Source organism: Elephas maximus, chromosome 17, assembly GCF_024166365.1.
Source record: "Elephas maximus indicus isolate mEleMax1 chromosome 17, mEleMax1 primary haplotype, whole genome shotgun sequence".
NCBI classification, from domain to species: Eukaryota; Metazoa; Chordata; class Mammalia; order Proboscidea; family Elephantidae; genus Elephas; species Elephas maximus.
The window spans coordinates 67,111,761-67,134,364 of NC_064835.1; the positions used below are offsets into that span (position 1 = coordinate 67,111,761).

The 22,604-nt window shown below is 45.5% G+C and overlaps 1 protein-coding gene across 1 annotated transcript in view; it reads right to left on the reverse strand.

Annotated features, from left to right (window-relative positions):
- Positions 1-22,604, reverse strand: part of ANTXR1 (ANTXR cell adhesion molecule 1) — a 258,803-nt gene that overhangs the window by 107,938 nt on the left and 128,261 nt on the right. Inside the window, exon 13 of the mRNA XM_049856413.1 lies at positions 6,316-6,411. Within this exon, the coding sequence (XP_049712370.1) occupies positions 6,316-6,411 (96 nt within the window). The remainder of the gene's footprint in view (positions 1-6,315; positions 6,412-22,604) is intronic.

Here is a 22,604-nt window from a genome sequence, read left to right on the forward strand (position 1 = left end):
ATTATAGCAATAACTCAGGTCAGAGATGCAGCACCCTGGACTAAGGCAATGGCATCCATCCATTCATTCAACAAGCATTTATTCAGCACTGTGCTTGTGCTGGGATAGAGGGTGTGGATGGCTATGAGAGATAAGACGATAGGGTGTGAGAGGAAAGGATGCATTGCAGACAACTCGGAAGTGAAATAAGGCAAGGAATGGGAGAAGAGACATCATGATCACTCTGCGATTTCTGGTTTGGGCAGCTTGGAGAATGGCGATGCAGTCACTGTTGGACAGAAGGTTTAGGGGATAACATGATGAGTTGAGGGTAAGACACCTGCATTTGAGATGTCCTTTGGGCCCCTAAAACGTGGGTGTGGTCGTCTGAAGCCAAGACCAACAAAAGGTGAACACATTAAGTAGTCATCAGCATGCTTTATTGTAGCTGAAGTCATGGGAGTGCACCAGGGACAATGTGTAGAGAAAAGGGCTGAGGACACAATCCTGGAGAATAAGAGGAAAGGAGAAGAAGAAGATCCCATGAAGGAGGCAGGGGCAAACTGAACAGAGATGTAAGACAAGAGTCAGGAAAAGCCAAAAAGGAGAGAGAGGTCAACAGTGCCTATGGATGAAAGAGGTAGAGTGTGATGAACAGAGACGGGAATCTGGGCTTGCAAGAGATGGATTAGAGAAATAATGAGATGGAGACCAGGTTGCAGTGGGTTGAAAATAAATGGATAAATGGAAGGTGAGAAATTATAGACAGTGGCTGCTCTGCAAAAAAGTCTGCGAAAGAAAGGGGGAGAGATAAGAGTATCATGAAGGAGAAATAGGATATAAGAAAAAAATTTTAAAGGATGAAGGTGACTGCTGTACATTTGTAGGCAGAGGGAAGACGACAGTGCAGAGGAAAGGATGAAGATACCATGGGAAAAGAAGAAGTGGGAGGGGACAAAATGAAGAACTCAAATGGCAGGAGAGGGAGAAGGGACAAGGCTGCATTTGAGGAGAAGGAATAGTTGATGAGGATACAGATAGGCTTGTTGCTGAAGAGAGGGAAATGGAAGGATTTCTCATAGAACAGCCTCCATTTTCTCACTGAGGTGGAAGAGCAGGTCGTCTATTGATAGTGAAAGGGCCAGAGGTAGGACAGGGAACTCCAGGAGAGTGGTAACAGTTGGGAAGAATACTGTGGGGATGGAATCTGGTGCTCCATGAGGATAGGTTAAAAGTGTGCTAAGTAGGGCTGAAGGCCTCGTAAATGTGTAATGGCCCCAATCAGCATGGTTGGGTGATTCTCTTCTGAAATGGTCAGTACCTTGGGAGCAGGAAAGGAGATACAAGTGGGGTGGGAGGATAAGGCAGTTAGGGAATTGAAGGTGTCGGTGAGATGGCAATATGGGAGTCAAGAGATTACGAGACCAGGCAGACATTTATTCTATTCTCCAGATTTTGTCTTTGGAGGAACCAGTCCCCATGGCTAATGAGAACATGTTGGCACCTTGCTACCTGTTAAAATTTAGGAAGGACACGATGGCCTTTGCCTGTGCCTATAAAGCTCCCAGCCTAGCTGGGCTGCAGGCTCAAGTGAGTGTGACTGCTCCCATGGGGCACCACTCTTGGTTCAGAAGATGGTAGTCCCCCAGGGCTGCCTGCAGTTCCTACAACAGCTTTGTTGTTGTTGTTGTTAGGAGCCCTTGAGTCTCACAGTGACCGAATGAGACAGAGTAGAACTTTCCCATAAGGCTTTCTGGGCTGTAATCTTTACAGGAGTAGATCATCTGATTTCTCTCCCATTGAGCTGCTGGGTGGATTTGAACCACCAGCCTTTCAGTTAGGAGCCAATTGCTTAACTTTGTGCCACCAGGGCTCCTTTACAAGAGCTGTCAAGTCAATTATGACTCAGCAACCCTATAACACAGGGTAGAACTGCCCCATAGGGTTTCCAAGGCTGTAATCTCTACAGAAGCAGACGGCCACGTTTTTCTCCTGTGGAGCGGCTGGTGGGTTTAAACTGCCGACCTTTTGATTATCAGCCAAGTGCTTAACCACTGTGTCACCAGGACTCCTTTTACAAAGCTTATGCCCTAATATCCTTGATTCACTGTTGACTTATTTTCTCTACACATTCAAGCCCTTCAGAAGACTTCCCCTTCTAGTACATTTCAATTATTTTTTTCCACTATCCTCTTATTCGGATATCCTAGTCTTCCTCTTTTCTATGTTCAACTTAGAGATTTCAGTAGTAGATGGGGTGGGCACGGCATGACTTGAAGGTCTGGCAATGTCCCTTGTGGAACTGAGGCAGGAATTTAGTTATTTTTGGTGAAGTATTGGCTTCTTGGCTTCCCTTTTTAAAAATGCAAATAAGCCCATGGTGCATAGTCCAACACTCTCACTCCCTTTCGATTTGGGTGTTTTGGGGCCAATGAATAAATGAGAGACGCTTAGAAGCCAAAGGTATACTTGGGGATCCTGAGGGCCAAGTTGTGAAGAGTTTTGACCCAGGATCTGGTCAATTCTCTCTCTCTCCCCATCAGTCACTTACAGACAGATGATACTCTGCTCTGTCAGCTGTGAGTTAGCCAGGTTACATCTGGATGGCAGTGAGTCTTTTAGGAAAGGCAGAATGCAATGGGTAGTCACCAGTCACTATCACCCATCAGATTTCTTCTTCCAGAAAGGACAAGTAGGAAGCAAGAGCGTCCAAGCAAGAGGTTGCCAAGGCAGAGGGAAGGCCTGATAGTAAACTATGCCTGGTTGTTGCATTTTGAAATAATCTTATGGTTAGTAAATTACCACATGAGTGCCTCCCATTATATTCAGGCCCTCCTTCAGGACTTCGCAAACCTCCTCATGTCTAGCGACTAAAGGGTTGCTGTTGTTAGTTGCCATCAAGTTGGTCCCTGACTCATGAAGACCCATTCAAAGTGGAACAAAATGCTTCCCAGTCCTGCATCATCCCCATGATTGGTTGTGGAGCAGACGATTGTGGTCCAAAGAGTTTTCACTGGCTGATTTTGGTGCAGTGGTTCAGAGCATGGCTACTAATCAAAAGGTCAGCAGTTTGAATCCACCAGCCACTCCTTGGAAACCTTATAGGGCAGTTTTACTCTCTCCTATAGGGTCACTCTGACTTGATGGCAACAGGTTGTTGTTTTGGTTTCTTTCGGTCTTTCGCAGCCTGGAAGCTCTGCTGAAACCTGTTCAGCATCATAGCAACACATAGGCATGACGTGCACTGGCCTGGAATCGAACCTGGGTCTCCTGCATGGAAAGGGAGAATTCTAACCACAACTGCACCCTCTGTACCTACTAAAAGATTAACGTTTGGCTAAATTGGGGGGCCTTACAGGTTGTTAAATGTTTTAAATATCATCCCCAGAGAGAGCAGAGGGTGGCAGAAGGGGGAGGAAGGGGCAACGTCACGTGCTCTGCATTTGGCAGTCCCTTTCTGCTCTCTGCCTTTTTCCCATCACTGAGATGCAGCTCCACTGCCAGGTCACAGCACATTTCCCACACTTGCAGGGGCAGGGCCAGGGCCAGGGCCAGGGCCAGGGCCAGGGGCAGGGGCAGGGGCAGGGGCAGGGGCAGGGGCAGGGGCAGGGGCAGGGGCAGGGAGAGTGACTGAGGAAAATTCCGGGACCAACACTTACAAGGACGTCCTCTGCTAGTCAGACAACTGTGGTCAGGGGATGCAGTTCCTTGGGGGAGGGGGGCAGCCTTTCTTCTGCACTCTCTGAACGGGGCTCCTGGGGGAGGAGCCCCCAGGGGAGGACGATGCTTGCCCTTCTTGTACACTCTCATTTAGAAGGCACACGACTTAATTCTGTTCCCCTCAGAACACTGTCACTCATCATGGCAGCAAGCAATCAACAAGTAGTTTTGGGGTCACCCCAAGCATCAGGGCCCAGGCCAGCTTTCAGAAATAGGGGGTGGAGCAGTTTTTATAGCCATCAAAAATAGGAAAATTAATCTCCAAAATCTTGCCTTGCAAAGCCATCCTTTGGGACTGACAAACTCAGACAACGTTAAGACATTTTGGCTGCCTTCCAAAGCAGCATGGACTTAACCAGATAAATTCATTGAAAAATATTTGGAATATTGCAAAATAATCCGGCCTCGAGGGATGCCGTTTCCAATAATGAAAGGCTTGAGAGACATTTCCAAGCAATATAAATCGAATGCCATACAGAACAGCCATAGATCCTTTTAGAAAACGGTTTTTAATAATAACGCATAGTGCTTACTGTGGGCTAGGTGCTGTCCCAAGCATGCCTTCTTTCTGTCTCTCACTCTTTGTCTCTCTTTCTTTCTATATAGATATATAAACTGTTGTCATCAAGTCAATTCCAATTCATGATGACCCTGTGTGTCAGAGTAGAATTGCACTCCATAGGGTTTTCAGCTATGACCTTTCAGAAGCACATTGCCAGGCCTTTCTTCCAAGGCATCTCTGGGTGGGTTCAAACCACCAACCTTTCAGTTAGTAGTCCAGCACTTAACTGTTTACAACACCCAGGGACTCTCTCTCTGTCTCTCTCTCTCTGTATGTATATATACACATACTATTTTAATCTTCAGAATATACCTGTGGGGTTAGTGCTCTAATTGTCCCCATTCTACTGATGAGGAAACGGAGACACAGAGAAGTTAAGTAACTTTCCCAAGGCCACACAGCTAGTAAGTGGTGGAGCACTGCTAGGCTGTTCTACTGTTTTTAGCCGTCCTCATACAGAGGCAACTGTCTGCAATACACAAAAGGACTAAGTGAACAAGGGTGAAGCCTACTACAATAGAAGCCCTCGTGTCCAGCACAGGCTGCCACCGCCACTCCCCACCTCTATTCTTTAAGAGCCTGCTGCAAGGTTTTTTTTTTTTTTCCCCAGAATTCTGGATTTGAAAATGTGTTTACTTTTGAATCACTGTAGAGAGCACTCTGGCTGACTCATGGGATTTTTTTTTACCCTCAGAATAAAATAACTCCGCAGCTTTAAGTATTTTAAACACCATAACTCTTGAGGCTGCTGTGGTAGGAATTTGTTTAAGATCTTCAAGAAAACAGTCTGGCCTGGACGGTATTAACTGGCCCTGTCCCTCCCCACACACACATCGTGTCTGCCACAAGTCACACCTTTCCTTCAACACATGGAGGCTTCCGTTGGTGCAAGAGCCTCCCCTCACAAGTCCCAGCCAGGTGGGTCCACACCCTGGCCGAGTTTTGGGACCCATTCATTCACCACCTCTTTAAAATGTCATTCTAAGTTATTTCCCTCTCCTTTCCAAGCCTAGCACTCTGTAAGTCTTCAGTCTTAATTCAGTTCCACACATAGAGGTGACTCCTTGCTCTGTGTGCTAAACGCTTGGGATTTAGAGGCCAAATGAAGACAGGACCTTGTCCTGGAGAAGTTCACTGTGTGTTGTCCCCTGCTGGACCCTCCACAGGAGAACGGACACACAGGGTGTGAGAGATGCCATGGAAGGGGGGCAGCACTCACCACAAACACTGGGCTTTCTGTACAGAGCCGCTCTGGTCTTACATAAAGGCAGAACTAGAGATGTCAGAGCTAATGGCTTGTTTCTTTATTTGGCTATGACTTTGTTTGGGCTTTCCCAAGTTTAGGGGCCCAGGATAGAAACTGACAGCCAGACACATGTCTTTTGGGCACCGCAAACATGGCGGGTTATTCCACACCCGAAGGTATTTGGGGACATGTTGGCCAGAGCTATGTGGTGACTGCAGATGGCGATGAGGCGAGGAGGTGGGTTCTTACTGATCTTGTAGACGCAGTGCTTAGCCTTGTGCTGCATATACAGTAGGTGTGTGCTGTCAGTGTTTGCTAAGATTAATCACAGAGGTAGGTGTTACTCTATATTGTGCTTAGCAACCAGGGTGGCCCTTGAACAGTAGTAGCTGCATCAACGCATCAAGTTGTGTGTGCACCTCGTGCATGAGTGCACACACACACACACACACACATATTTACATGTTCAGTAGCACTCATCATTGGCAGTGTACTACAGCTCCTTCCTAAGCACTAGGCCCAGAGTGGTCACCCCAGTTGCCTAAGCCAACGGGTGTGCCTGTTGGTAACCCTACCCCATAATGACACCTAATGACTCATGGTTCCATTGATCAGTGTCAATTTATACCAACTTTGTATAAATTGTATCAAAATATGCAAGATTTGCTGTCAATCTTTACATACTTTTTGTACCGCCCCTCCCACCTCACACCACACATGGTCCTGTTAACTGTATCCACTTTATTCTGTCCTCTACCTTGTGAAGCCCAAGGCCTGAGGCGAGGCGGAAGAGCTTGGGGGCACTTACCACAGTGCAGCAGAGGGGCCAGAACCACCAGAGGAGAGCCAGAGCCAGGAGCAGGAACAGGATCAGTAGGGCGATCGCCAGAATGGTGCCATCAGACTGTAGGGTCAAGAGAGAGGGCGGTCAATGGGTGGGACCATGGGTGCGACAAGCACGTTCGCTCAGGGTGGGGGGAGGCAAAGCCTTTGGTCTTTCCTCCCCACATTTCCATCACCAATAGCAGATCTAAGAGCCAGAGAATGGCACCTGCCAGGCAAATGGTCGGCCCTCTGCTCCTCGCTCTGGGGGCTCCATGGCACGTTCTATCCAGAAATGCTGTTATTGTCATCGTTGCTGTTGAGTCAATTCCGACTCGTGATGACCTCATGTGTGCAGAGCAGAGCTGCTCCACAGGGTTTTCAAAGCTGTGAACTTTTGGAAGTGTATTGCCCACCTGTTTCCCGAGGTGCCTCTGGGTGGGTTTAAACACCAGTCTTGTGGCTAGGAGTCAAACACTTAATTGTTTGTGCTATCCAGGGATTCCTTCTATTTAGCAATACTGAAGACCAATGAGTTCATCTCTTTAGTGAGGTCCTGCTCTTTTCTTTGAGTAACATTCTGAAGGAGCCACACTCCAGGAGACAGAGCCAGCACTGCCCTTGCAACTGGGCACTGAGGTGGCCTCCCACTGCCCATCACCCCTGGAGCAACATCCTCTGCCCAGGGGCAGCTTCCCTGCTCACTGGGCCTGATGGCCTGCCATCAGCATCACTTGGGCTGGACTCAGACCACTTCCACTCAGGATTCAGCCTGCTTGCCTTACTCTATTCCTGTAGGTCACGTAACAGATTCACGAGACAGTGGATGGAAGGGCTAGAGCCAGCTGATGAGACCCGATATTGCGTTCCTCTCGAATCGATTCCGACTCACAGCGATGCTACAGGACAGAGTGGAACTGCCCCACAGGGTTTCCAAGGCTTGAATCTTTACAGAAGCAGACTGCCACATCTCTCTCCAGGAGAGCGGCTGGTGGGTTTGAACAGCTGACCTTTTGGTTAGCAGCTGAGCACTTTAACCACTGAGGACAGATAAATTCCCAAGCATGGAAAGCACAGCAGCTGCCGCTGCACTTTCGAGGCAAGGCGTGTGGTGGCTGAGTCAGCATTACAGTTGGCTCGGGGCTCTGCAGGGGGTGGGGGCAGGGGGCAGTAGACACCCAAACAAATTTACCCACTTCAAAATGTGCCCAGGCCGGTCCTGAGAATAACATGGTTTCTGTGGCCTCATATGGTTGTTAACTTTTAGCAAACAGATATCTCATTTGGTATCAGCATTCTGAGGCTGCTGGTTCAAGGATGCCACTTGAGAACAAAGGCTTAAGTCCCCTCTGCCTTCCCTTCCTCCCAGCTATCTGGAGTGCAAACGGGTGTGAGCTTTCTGGGGGGCAAATTGTCAGGGGATAATCTGGGGCCTCCTTCTAAGTAAAGGTGGCAATTTCATTTTTAGACCAAGGAAATAATCAGGTGTGTTTGCATAGATAATACTAATAATAATAAAATCAGAAAATAACCTAAATGTTTAACAATTAGAGAATGGCTAAATAAATACATTATAGAACTACCATGTGATCAGTTACAATGTAGGCGTTAGAATTATGTTTTCAAATAATATTTAACTGACATGGGGAAACATTCCTGTTATGGAAGTGTGTGTGTGTATATATATATATATAAAATAAAAGAAGTTGTCAAGGATTTCATTTTACTTGGATCCACAATCAACACTCATGGATGGTGGAAACAGCAGTCAAGAAATCAAACAATGCATTGCATTGGGCAAATCTGTCTCACATACTTTGGATACGTTATCAGGACAGATCAGTCCCTGGAGAAGGACATCATGCTTGATAGGCTATAGAGTCAGTGAAAAAGAGGAAGACACTTAACGAGATGGACTGACACTGTGGCTGCAACACTGGGCTCAAGAATAACAATGATTGTGAGAGTGGCACAGGACCAGTCAGTGTTTCATACTGTTGTACACAGGGTCACTATGAGTTGGAACTGACTCGACAGCACATGACAACAACATAGGTATAACGGAGCCCTGGTGGTGCAGTGGTTAAGAGCTCAGCTGCTAACCAAAAGACTGAAAGTCTGAATCCACCAGGCGCTCTTAGGAAACCCTATGGGGCAGCTCTACTCTGTCCTATAGGGTCGCTGTGATTTGGGACCAGTTCGACAGCAACTTTAAAAAAAGAAAAATATATAAAATACCGAAGAGTGAGAGAGGCAGAGAGACTGGATGGATATTAACTAAAATATTAATAGAAGTTTGCTAGTAGTGGGTTTATGGTAATTTTCTTCTTTTTGTTTGCCTGTGTTTTCTTTCTTTTTAAAATTTTTTAAATATATTTCATAACGAGAAAATGGAGTCCCTCGTGGTGCAGTTTACATGCTTGGCTGGTAACTGAAATGTTGGAGTTTTGGGTTCACACAGAGGTGCCATGGAAGAAAGGCCTGGTGATCTACTTCTGAAAAACCAGCCATTGAAAACCCTACGGAGCACAGTTCTACTCTAACATGTATGGGGTCACCAAGAATTGGAATCGACAACTGGTAAACTGGTAAAGAGGAAATAAATGACTGAAATTGTTTTTTTACAACTTCTTTGGTGTCAGAGAGCATCTGGCTCGGGGGTTCTTTTCCAGGTCAGTGGACCTGTGGGGGTGCACAGATGGGCTCATGTAGATGGAGGGAGGTGGGCAGCCTGTCCAGGGTATTGGAGCAGGTTAATGGCTGAGCTGGGACTGACTCACTCCCACCATGAGTGCTCAGCAGCGGCTACTGGAAACTGTTTAAAGGCATCTCCAACTCCCTGGAATGCCTTTGACCCAAAATCCAGGGAACTAAACGCCCCCAGCCCTCACCAAGCCAAGGCTTGGGAAGGTGGTGATTGCCCCTGAGGGAGCTATGCCTTACAAGTGCAGGTGTGGGGCCACGCAGCCCAAGGCAGTGGGTGGGGGTCGGGGAGCACCAGGCCAGACCGATGGCCATGGGAGTGAGGACAGTTCTAAGCAAGCAGCATTTATACACAAGTCAATGACATTGGAGACGATGCTCTCAGCAGTGACAAAGAAAGTTTATCAAGCTTATTGTTTGTTAAGGACATCTCTTTTGATCTCTCAGTCTCTACATTCCAAGTCCACAAAATGGCAATAGTAAACCTCACCTGCCTCACTGGACTGATGTGAGGATAAAATGAGCAAGATGCAAGCAGATGTGCCAGGCAATTCAGATTGTAAGCTCCCTTATCAAACATTGAACAGGAACTCCCCGCCGCCCCTTCATTTCCCCAAGACAACTAATACGGCGAGCGTTTCAGATCACAAATCTGCTTGCACTTGCAATAATAAGTGGATTTGGTTAATGGTGGCTTATAAAGCAGTGGCTTTTTAGTATTGAGTTATAATTTAGTAAAGAGTATATTTATTCATAAAGAGCCTTGGTGGTGCAATGGCTAAGCACTTGGCTACTAACCAAAAGGTTGGCTGTTCAAGCCCACCTAGAGGCTCCCCAGGAGACAGACTTGGCCATCCACTCCTGTAAAGATTACAAAAAAAGAAACAAACCCAAACCTGTTGCCATTGAGCGATTCCGACTCATAGCGACCCTATAGAACAGAATAGAACTGCCCCATAGGATTTGCAAAGAGCAGCTGGTGAATTTGAACCACTGACCTTTTGGCTAACAGTTGAGCTCTTAACCACTGCACCACCAGGACTCCCCTGTAAAGACTACGGCCTAGGAAGCCCTATGGGGCTGTTCTACTCTGAAACACAGGGTCACTATGAGTCGAAATGACTTGAAGTCACCTAACAATATTTATTCACATTATATACTTTCCCCTCTCCCTAATTTTTCTTTTCTACTTTAGACGGATGAACTGAAGCTGAAAGGCTGATAAATTGTGAGGTCTTTTTTTTTTTTTTTTACTTCCATGTAGCTGGGAGTATGAAGGACTGGGCCCACCAGAGAGAGCTTCTCCCTCAGATTTGGAACAAAGTACCTTTTTTTCTCCCCCAGCCAAGTTTGGTCTGCCCCCTACAACACATAGTTCACCCTGGCTGTGAGTGGGTGTAGGGCAAGAGCGCAGCTGTGGCCCCTCAGGAAGGGGCCAGGTGCAGTGAGGTGGGGACCGTGGAGACGTGGAAACTCAGAAGGCAAGGGAATGCTGTAAAAACTTTCTCCTGCTCTGGATGGAGAAGGCCTCTTGATACAAGTCCCAATGCGCTGCTTTATTTTCAAGATCCTTCACGTGCCATTAAGGACATATTTTTGCCCAGTTCAGAAGAGTCACCATCAAACAAAAGGCATGCAGTTTTAAGAACCATAGATCTGAAGCTAGGAGATTACTACGAGATAACACATACATGCAAACTCAAAGGATCATTCATTTACTCATTGAGCAAACATTTGTTGATTATCTCGAGATACAGGAATGATTAGAGCCAAGGTGCTCACAGAAGATATATAAACAATTAACCACAGTGCAAGGGGCTGTGTGTTATTCAGTAGCCAGGGGGTGAACAAAGCAGACTGTCTCTAAGTCAAAAGAGTCCCTCAGTGGTGCAAATGGTTATGTGCTTAACCACTAACCGAACGGTTGGCTGTTGGAACCCACTCAGAGGCTCCTTGGAAGTGCTTCTGGAAGGGCACAGCCATGATAACCCCATGGAGCACAATTCTATTCCGCACACACGGGGCCACCATGAGTCAGAATCGACTCCACAGCACCTGGTTTGGTTTTTTCACTCTTAAGCAAATCAGTCTTAGGAGAGATACAACCGGAATGCTCCACAGAAGGGAGGATGGTGAGACTTTGGCTCACTTACTGTGGCCATGTCATCAGGAACGATCAGTTGCTAGAAAAAGACATCATGTCTGCTAAGGCAGAGGGTCACTGAAAATGAGCACAACTCTCAGTGAGATGGACTCACACAACAGCCACAACAACGGACTCAAACACATCAAAGATCATGGAGGTGGAGCAGGACCGGGCAACATTTTATACATAAAGTCACCATGAATCGGAGCGAACTCGAGGGCAACGAACAACAAATTCTTAGAAAGCTTACATTCTAGTGGGATAATGATGATGATGATGATAATTATTATATAGTTACAAGCTAAGATTTATTGAGCCCATTCTATGTGACAGGGGCTTCTGTCTATGTACTCTACTATGCTTCCCATATACTAGCCAATTTATTCCTCATTTACAACCCTCTGAATTTAATAACATTGTTTCCCCTCTACAGATAAAAATACTGAGGCAAGGAGAGGTTAAGGAACTTAACCAAGGTCACAAGGAGAAGGGAGAATTTAAACCTGGGCAATCTGGCTCCAAAAGGAGCCCTGGTGGCACAGTGGTTTAGAGCTCTGCTGCTAACCAAAGGTTCAGTGGTTCAAACCCACCAGCCACTCTTTGGGAAAAAAATGTGGCAGTCTGTGCCTGTAAAGATTACAGCCTTGGAAACCCCATGAGATAGTTCTACTGTGTCCTGTAGGGTTGACTCCATTGCAATGGCTTAACCTGGCTCCACAGCCCCCAGGTTTAACCAGCAGCCACGTGCTAGAGAGCTGAGTGCCGGCGAAGTAGCGCTTCACAGACGAGGTAACACTGGAGATCTGGCCCTGTGGGGCCAAGGAGAGGTTGACATTGCTGCACAGGAAGGCAAGCACAAAGGACTGGCTCCTCTTAGGAACAGTGCCTGCATGGACCTGCCTTAGATGGCTACCTGGCAGGGGGCAAGGTGGCTTCTGAGAGTGGTGCTACCTGATCGTACCAGTTCAGCACACCCAGCCTCTAAGCAGAGATGCACACTCAGTGAGAAAAGCGCCAGAGGTGTGGACCTGCAGGGACCTGATTTCATGAGGGAGAACAGAAGCTGACTTGCACGTCTGTCTCTGACACCCACCCTTGCTGGGCAACCGAGCATGTAGTTCACCACAAATCATCAAAAAGAGATTTATGAGGGGGAAAAAAAAAGCAACAGCAGATAATTAGCTGAAGATTGATTCTTGCCATTATTATTTTCCTGACAACCTAATTATCAATGCCAGTTAACTTTTCATTTTATTAAAAAAAAAGAAAGTAAAAGTTAAAAAAAAAAAAAAACTCGACATGGCCTTTTATTTAAAAAAAAAATGGCAGGAGGTGGGGGCTATGGGTGGGTGAGTACAGCTGACAGGAAGCACGTGAAGCAAAGAACCAACGGGACGCATCTTCCAGTCGAAGGTATCGCCCATTTTCTTCAACGAACAGAAGTAATAGATCAGCAGGCCTTTGTTCTGAGGCACCTCTAGATGGACTGGAACTCACAACCTTTCAGTTAGCAGCCAAGGGCATTAACTGTTTGCATCACCCAGGGACTTGGTAGGACACTTTACAGGCTACTTAATAACCCATGCCATGGGCATTAGGGGAGGCATCATCCATTTTCTTCAACGAATAGTTTGAAGGCTTTTATTTCCTGTCAAGTGCTGAGGTATAATATGCTCACCCAGAGGCCTGTATTAATCATGAGGACATGTACCATTAAGTCTGAGGCAAGGACATGCTCAGTCCTGTTCCTTCCTCCAGGCCTTCGCTGCTAGGAATGGCTGTTCCCGAAGGCTGCCTGGCTGAAGGGCTGAATTCCTGCACCGTAGCTTTATTTTTATCCTTCTTTTCCCAGTTTGTGAAATGAAAACATCTTTTTTAAGACAAAGAGGCATTGTTCTCAAGGTTATAGCTTTGGAAACTTGAATAATGAAAACATCTCTTACTTTGTAGGTAGAATCTAGGTAATTTTAACTTCCTAGATGTAGAGAATGAAGTGATGAGGAACCTGTCCTGGCCTGTTTGCACCATGACAGGAGAGAGACAAAGCCTTGGATAATATCACTGTTTTGTTTGGTAGGTTATCATAATAAAGGGAGGAGGATAAATTGAGGGGAGCTAATGAGAGACTGGAGGATGCTGAACTTAAAGACCCTTGGTGAAATGTCCCCTCTCAAAGTTGGATGTGGACTGGGACTTTGCCTAATGCCCATGGCATGGGGTTATTAAGTAGCCTGTATAGTGTCCTACTGAGTCCCTGGGTGGTGCAAAAGTTAATGCGCTTGGCTGCTAACTAAAAGGTTGAAAGTTCCAGTCCACCCAGAGGTGCCTCAGAAGAAAAGCCTGGTGATCTATTTTTGAAAAATCAGCCGCTGAGCACAGTTCTACTCTGATACATGTGGAGTCATCATAAGTAGGAACTGACTTGATGGCAACTGTTTGTTTTTTTTTAAGTGTCCTATAATTCTGCCTGGATAACTGTCTTGGTTAAGGAGGAAGCCCTTCTTCCCCACTCTCGCATTTCCTTCCATGCTAAGGGAACCCAGTTTGTGCAGATCCAGGCCTTTCTTCCCCTCTTTACTAGTTAGTAAATAAGGAAGGAATCACTGAGCATGTCTGGAGCTGCTCTCCCCTTCTCTCAGCCGCAGGAGGCAGGAGTCGTCCTCTGCTATGCCATGTAAACAGGTTTTTGTGGGGCCCAACACTTACATAATTTTGGGGGCCGTCTTTAGGAAAAAGGACATAAAACTAAATTCTAAATTATAAGGGCCCCTTCCAGGGCCTCAGAAGGTCCTACAAGGGTCCTGTTCAAGTAAGGGTCCTGAAGCTTATGCTTTGTCAGCTTCTGGGTAAGCTTATCCCTGGCTGGAGTCTTCCCTGGACAGGCCCCATGCCTGCAAGGAGGCTGGTAAGTCTATTTCACTGCGGGCTTCAGTTTCCAGCCCATGTGGCTGCCACATTCAGCTACAGACCCTGGCTTGTGTTTATCAGTAATAAAGGTGACTTCGGCCTCCATAGGCCATTCTTTGTCTCATTTCTTAATCTGTGCACAAATGAGGCAGGAAAGAGACCTGCTTTATCATCCCCACTGCAGTGACCCCCATCTGCCTCATTCTAAGTTACCCCAGGAAGTGTCCTGGTGATTGCAGCAATGACATTTTTGCTCACAACCACATTGGCGATTTGTTAACAACGGGGTTCTCACAGCACTCAATGGGCGGTGGGCCACAGAGGCGGGCGTTTGCTGTAGTTATAGGCGATGCCAGGGTCTGCAGATCCTCGTTGTGAACACTCGGTTACTGAAGCCACCGAAGGTACTCAGTGGTTAGGCTGCGTCGACAGACTACGCAGTTCGACTGTCTTTTAAACATTTCACATGAAAGCATGAATGAGTTAGGCTTATTCTGGCACATGGGAGGGATATCAGACAAACGCTGCCAAAAATATGACAGGAAATTAGCTGAGGATGCATTCGAGCTGCTTAAAGCTGGCAATGCTGTTTCCTTAGATTCCCCACCCCTGGGCACCTGGGGACAGGTTAGCTGAGAGTCTGCAGTGATCTCTCCTCTCACCTGTATCTCCCTCCCCTCTCCCTCTGATACCTAGTGAGGTTGTCTTTGAGGTACTATCTAAAAGCCTTCCAGGAAATAGACCCTTTGCCCAGGGACCAAAAAACTCCAGTTACCCCTTGAGTGCTCCATAGAGTTTTCGATGGCTGATTTTTTTGGCAATAGATTGCCAGGACTTTCTTCCGAGGTGCCTCTAGGTGGACTTGAACCTCCAATCTTTTGGATAGAGACTAAGCGCTTAACCGTTTGTACTACTCAGGGACTCCTCTGGTGTATCCAAGCTTATGATTTCTGAATAACCTGCTTGTTCTAAATACCAGTCAATTCTGGTGAGGAGGAAGTGTGTAGAAATAAAGACAGTATGAAAATGAAGATGTTGTCCTGCTCAAATGGGCGGCCTGGGTGCCTGGTCTGTCAGCAGCTGGGCAAAGGGAGGCTGGAGCACTTCAGGCAATGCCCAAGGCTGCCCTCTCCGCTCACAGCTGCTTTCCTCCCCTCTCTGGACCAAGGCTGGTGCTGACAAGGTGCCAGATTCCAGGTGCTCTGCAGGGGTGTTTAGAAATATCTCCAGCAGCTGGTCTGAGCTCTGTTTTCTGCCCAGGGGAACCTGGCAGAGCATGGGCAGGTTTTATTGTGAAAGATGAAATTTAAGTCACCTTACTGCTGCTGAGATGTTCTGGATGGGCAAGCCCACAGATCAAAATTCTCTCTTTCCTGAGCGTATATATTCTGACTGTTACTTCTGGAAGTAACCTAACTTATCCGCCCATCCCATCCCACATTTTATTGAAATTCTGCCCCCTTGGCATCTGGGATGGTATTCTCTGGCCCTCCTCCTATCTCTGATTATTCCTTAACTCCTTAAATGTTGACATGCCCTATGGATCCATTCTTGGTCCGTTGCTGTTTTTCTAACACTTTCATCTCCCTTCACAGTTTAAATTCTCATCTCTACATGGATGACTAAAATCTTCATCTCCAGCCTTGATCTCTCCACTTGCTTCAGGGTCATATCCACCTGCCAGCTAAGTCCTACTGATACCTCAAACTCAACAACTCAAAAAGCTCATCTTCCCTGCCCCCCAAACCTGCTTGTTCTTCGCCTCTCATTTCATGGTACTACATACCAACATAGTATGGACTAAAACGTAGCAATGATTGTGAGGATGGTGCTAGGCTGAGCAGTGAGTCATAGGGTCGCTATGAGTAGGGAATGACCTGACAGTACCTAACAACAACCACCAAAAACAAAAACAAAAATCTGCTGCCATTTAGTCAATTCTGACTCACAGCAATCCTATAGGACAGAGTAAAACTGCCCCATAGGGTTTCCAAGGAGCAGCTGGTGGATTTGAACAGCCGACCTTTTTTGGTTAGCAGCTAAGCTCTTAAGCACTGCGCCACCAGGGCTCCAACAACAACAACACATGTCAACCTAAGCTGGAATGCAGAAGTCAATCTGAGTGTTCTTTCTTGCCCTTTCTCCCATTCCATATGTCTTATTACTCCATCAGCCCATCCCACTCCTCTGACTTCCTAATTACTCCTCCAACGAGCTTCTGTCTACTTCATTGCTCACGCTGCTAATCAGGGTTTAAATCTCATTACGGTAAAACCTACAAAAGCTGGAACCTGTGTAAGGTGGAAACTTGCCAGAGAAGGAAAATGCAAATATTTTCTACTAAAACGAGCAACAGAAAAGGGGTAAGACTGCACCCTGTTAAAGGCAGAAAACTGTGAGACCTGGAAAAACAAGGCAGTCCCGTGGAGTTCCAGCTCCCACAGGTTTCACTGTATTTCCTTCCTGGAATGTCACAGTCATCTCTTTACTGGCTTCTCCACTACTAGTCTTGCTACCTTGAACTCCACCCTCCATTGTGGAGCGGGGGTCATCTATCTCAAATGTTATTCTGATAGCTTCCCAATCCCATGAACCCTCTAATAGCTCTTTGTTGCCTACAAGATGTCTTAACAGTTAGGAATTTGGTGAAAGCAATACACCCTTTTCCTTAGAAAAGTACACATTCACGTTTATACACAAGCCCACAAACGTCTGCGTACCATTTCAAGGGGCCCATCAAATCCCCAGAATCCATCTATGGACTCTTAGGTACAAGGTTTGGGGGTCCTCAGCATGGCACACGAAGCTCTTCACAACCAGGCTCCTCTTATGTCTCCAACCTCCTAACTCATACCTCCCTCCTTATACTTCATGGCCCGGCAATTCTGAGCTGCGTGGAGGTCCCTGTCCTCACCTCAGTTTTCTCCAGTGTTCTCTGCTCTCCCTGTAACACTGTTTCTACATTGCATTGCTTGGGTTTGTCACCTTTCAAGCCTTAGTTCAGGTACCACCTGATACACTCGTACTTTACAGCTTTATTGAGCACCTACTATGTGCTAGGCCCTCTACAAGCACTTGAGAGCTGTGGCTTAAAACATGAACGTGGTCCCTGGAATCACTGATTATTGAATAGAGACAAGTAAATATCCCCAATTTTATCCTACTCACATCTCTACCTTGGCATCTGCTATTAAAAATCCCTTGCTGTCAAGTTGATTTCGACACATAGGGACCCTACAGGACAGAGTAGAACTGCCCCATAGGGTTTCTAAGGAGTGGCTGGTGGATTCGAACTGCCGACCTTTAGATTAACGGCTGATTTCTTAACCACTGTGCCACCAGGACTCCTGGCATCTACTATAATATATACTATAGTTTATAGAAATTGTATAATTCTGTGCCTGTCTCTCCCACTCAACTGTAAGCCCTTGTAATTACTGTAGTTAGTTGCCACAGAGTCGATTGCACGTGTGCACAGTAGAACTGCCCCACAAAGGTTTCCTTGGCTGTGACCTTTCGGCAGCAGACAGTCAGGAAGAGATGTGATTAGAATAAAATGGGAGCCCAGTCTCAGAGTTCGGTGGTGATACTTGTCTCCGCTCAACGGTCATGATTCCAGGGATCACGTCCATCTTCTATGCTACTGCTCTCCTAAGGAGGTGCTTTGAGACAAAGTACTGTGCTTCCAACACAGGAAGATTCAATAAATAATCACCCAAATTCCCAGGGAAATGAGAATTTAGAAGGCAATGGCCTGACCAAGGCCACACAGCTAGAGGGTGGCAGAAGTGGCACTGGAGTCAGTGTCTCCTGAGCCTGCTCCACTCTCTCCATGACACCACCATTAGATACAGCTGCACCAACCTCATTGCAAAGAGCCCGAGCTTTGGAACCAGGAAAAGATAATTCAAGTTCTAATTCTTCCACCTATTAACGTGTGGGTTTTGGATACATTACCCAACCTCTCTCTTAGCCTTCTTTTTGTCTACATATGTGAAATTGAGATGATAATTCCTACTTCGCAGGTTTGATTCAATAAGGTATGTAAAGAGCCTCACAAATGGTCATTCTTCAATAAACAGGCCCCCTTCCATCCTCCCCGTGCTTCTATACCCAAGCCAAGTTCCTGGGAATGTCCTCAGGGTTGGGCTGGGCGGGGGTGGTGCTAACTGTGGCAGGAGCTATGGTGCAGATGGGTGGTTCCATGTTACATATTTGGGAAATCAAAGGCTATCAGAGTGCCATTCCATGGTCAGTGAAAGAGGAATCCAAATTTTCCAATGGTAAATGTAGTATCTCTCATCAAAGTTGCTCAAACATTAATGGGGATAACTATGATTCATTATTGCTACCTAACAGGTAATTTGAGCTAGAAGCGGTAATAAAATTGATGGACACTGAAGATAGTAGACTCCTTAACTCAAAAGGTAGGCAGTATGGAAAAAATATTAGTTGAGAATTACCTAAGCCCTTGTGGAACTTTTTTTAAAGCATGGCTATAAAGTAACAAGGCTGTTCATACAGTGAACATAGTAGAACTCCTGCTGCTAAGGAATTTAATTTCGTCCAGACTAGTGGCTTTGGAGGCTGGAGGCTCCAATGATGCAGCCATTGTTCAAGGCAATTCTGAAGCTTCTCCCTGGGAACTGTTCCTGAAACCAATTTAGAGGCCACCAAAAAGACCATCTTATAATTTCTTAGTCATGCCTTGTTTTTTCACCTAGGAGGTTCCCAGCTGGATAACCCACCATTCACCAGACTTGGTTCCCACCTTAGGGGTCGTTTTCAAACTCAGTGATGAAGATGTTTCCCTACTGACAATATTCAAATACTGTGCCTTCACAGTTATGGTAACTTCAGACCAGCAGTGCAGAAAACAACTGAAGCAGTGATGGCAGCATTGTTGGGGAGAGCATATGGCTTTTTGAGGTGACTAGCTTGAAGGAGCAGCAATTGTGTAGATGTGTGAATTCTAGTTTGCTGTAACTGTTATGACTTTGTGCCTCACATGAATAATTTTAGAAGGATTTAGAAAAATCATCATTAGTATGCAATTAAGGGGAAGATTAATGCCATATTCCTGCAAGCTTGACCTTGGAGGCCCTTATCATGGAAGGACATCCTACACCACGATTTTCCAGCATCATCTTGGCACTCTTGTCCCCCTGACCCAGTAACGACATTTCATGTCACGTACAATGGTGAGGGTGATAAGAAGTAAATCTTGGATTCGTTCAGCACTTTCCTTTCTTTCTAGAAAATGCATAGAGTTTGCTAACCAAAACCAGTCTTTAGAGAAAAATAATGCAAACAAGATGAAGCTTGTTAGTATTCAGAATGCCTTAGTTCCTGTGAGTGGGCTGCTGAATCAGGATTACAAAGGTTACTTAGTCATGTTCAGAAACTATGACACTGGAAGAGAAAGGCTAATTTCTTATTTTCATTTTTGTCCCACTAAATACAGGCACTTGCCTACTTGCCCTTAATGTAGTTGTTTAATGTATATGCTTGATTGCCCTTATTGATCATCCCTCATTTCTCGGTGAGCATCATCATTACCTATTATCAGTAAGTAAACTTGACTTACTGTATACAGTTTGCTGTTGCTTTATATTGTGAACTTGGCAAGGTCAAAGCCCTGTCTCATGAAAATAGATGCTCAATAGTGGTGACCATGATGATGTCCTTAAACTGCATATTAACTGCTATTAAACTGCATAATATTAAAGTGCTAATGAGTCATTTTCTTTTAAGTATCTAACACATGCTCAGCAGTAGCAGACACAGAATGATGAACGAGGTCGACCTCCGACCCTGGGAGATGTTATCTCTGTTCAGTTGGACAATCAGGACTAATTAATGAGCTCGCTTGACCGCAGCACTGGCTATGTGCAGTTAAGCTGCTCCAAGTGATGCTATAATCCACAGTGCTTAGGCTCAGAGTGGAGGGAGTCCAGGGGGCTTGCCAAAGTCCGTGAGGCATCCCAGGGCAGGTTCAGGCTTGTACTCGGCTGGTCTTGAAGCCATGGTGAAATTTGGGTAGGCGGAAGGAAGAAGAGAGAGCATTCCAGAAGGGAAATGAAATGTGATCAAAGGCACAGAAGCATGGGAGGACGTGAATCTCTTTAGAGTGGAGCAGTATGATATACAGAATTGTCATTTTTACCTATAAGAGATCATTTTACCTATAAAATGCACACATTTTAAGGCCAGCCCACAAGGGACAACCAAGACCACCAAATTGGACTCATCATCAGCAGCATTTTATACATATTTATTTGGCTGAGTTCGCACCTGTTATTCACAGTCTCAAGAACCTTGAGCTTTGCAGATGCCTTTTTTTAGTTGGTGAATTTGGGAAACATGGGTAAAATAAAATTGGCTTATTTGTACCTTTCATGCTCCTGTAGCTGCAAAGGAAGCGGTTTCCCTGATGCTGGGTTGTGGTGTAAAAGAAACCGAGGAATATTTTAGTTTTCACTTATTCAAGTGCTTTATATTTTATTTAAAAAAAAAAAGAAACAAAACATTAAGCCATCTGCTTTGGGCACTGACTAAACTAACATCTGTTGCAGCAACCACGGTAATGGCAAAGGAATCCTAGTGATGTGTGGCTGTGGCACCGAATCTTCTTTTGGGGTTATGGAATACAATCGCTGACCTCTGAATTTCCTTGGTGGCCTAATGAATAGGTGAGAAAAAGGCTGCTTTGGCAAAAGGAAAGGTGTTTATATAACCTTGTGAGACTTCGCCATTCTGTAGGAAACAGAAGGAAGGGTTTGCCTGCTTTTGGCACGTGCAAACCATACAAATCACTCCAGTGCCAAATAATATCCTGCTCAGTATGTACATATAAGGACCCTGGGTTAGCTAGCGATTTGGTGCAATATGACTGCAAATTGCCAACCAGGACAATACATACAGTCTGGGCTACCCTGCTGTCTCCTCCCATTCTGTGCCAGCACAGCCCACTGACTTTGCCAATTTTGGAATATTGAGAGAGTTGACAATTATTTTAGCGTCCGCAGAAGGAGATCCTCTTAGGCTCTCTCTCCTTGTTGGTTCTATTTCCTAAACTGTTAATCTCTCCTACTATTCTTTTCTCTTATTTTCCTTTCCCTTCTCCTCTCTCCCACATTTTTGATCCTCTTTAACTTATGTACTTCTTCCTACAATTGAGACTTTCTCAACTGAATTTTTTAATCCAGAATGCTCAACCCCAAAGACTCAACCATCTGGAACAGCCCTAACAACCCAGGAGGAGGCAAAAATGGACACATTGGCATTAAAACTTGTACACTTAGGGCACACATTTCTCTCAAGTTCTTATTCAGAGACTAAGAATTCTTGATGATACACAAATTATATAAGCTTGGCTATGTGATTTCATGACACCCAGAAACTTAAGCTGTCAAATTAGAAAGGTGGGGGAGGTATTTAGAATGGAAGATATATTTATAATACTAGGAGGTGAGAGACTGGAAAAAGAAGACTTGTAAACATAAGGGGAAAAAAAAAAAGAAAAGAAAAAAAGCAAGATAAAACATCAAAAAAGAAAAGAAAAGAAAGTCCAGCCAAGGGTTTATATATCCAGGAAAACTGTCTCTCAAATATGATGGCAAAATTAGGACATTTTCAGATAAACAGAAATTAAGGAAATTTATAAAAACCAGCCCAAATTACAAGAAATATTAAAGGGAGTCCTTTGGATAGAGAACCAGCAATATCAGGTAACAACCTTAATTAGGACACAGGACAGACTAGCCAGACACCAACCCAGATAACGAATTCTCAAAAATAAAACAAAGCTAAAAGACTGAAAACAGGGAACCAGAGATATATATAAAAGACAACAACATCAAAACAAAAAAGAGAGAATAAATGGTGTAGTTACAGAACTTTCATATGGAGAGGCGGTCAAGGTGATACCAAGAAATAAAAGACTGAACTTGTACAATGCAAGGTCATGGAAACTCCATAGACACACCCAAACTCCCTAAGGGACCAAATTGCTGGACTGAGGTCTGTGCGGACCATGGTCTCGGGGAACATCTAGTTCAACTGGCATAACATAGTTTATAATGAAAATGTTCTACATTTTACTTTGGTGAGTAGTGTCTGGGGTCTTAAAAGCCTGTGAGCAGCCATTTAAGATACTCCACTGGTTTCACCCTTTTGGGAGCAAGGAAAAATGAAGAAAACTAAACATACAAGGGAAAGATTAGTCCAAAGAACTAACGGGCCACAACTACCATCGCCTCCACCAGACTGAGTCCAGTACAGCTAGATGGTGGAAGGCTACCACCACTGACTGCTCTGACAAGGATCACAATAGAGGGTCCTGGACAGAGCTGGAGAAAAATGTAGAACAAAATTCTAACTCACAAAGAATACCAGACTTACTCACCTGACAGAGACTGGAGAAACTTGGAGAGATGGCCCCCGGACACCCTCTTAGCTCAGTAATGAAGTCACTCCCGAGGTTCTTCTTTCAGCCAAACGTCAGACAGGCCCATAAA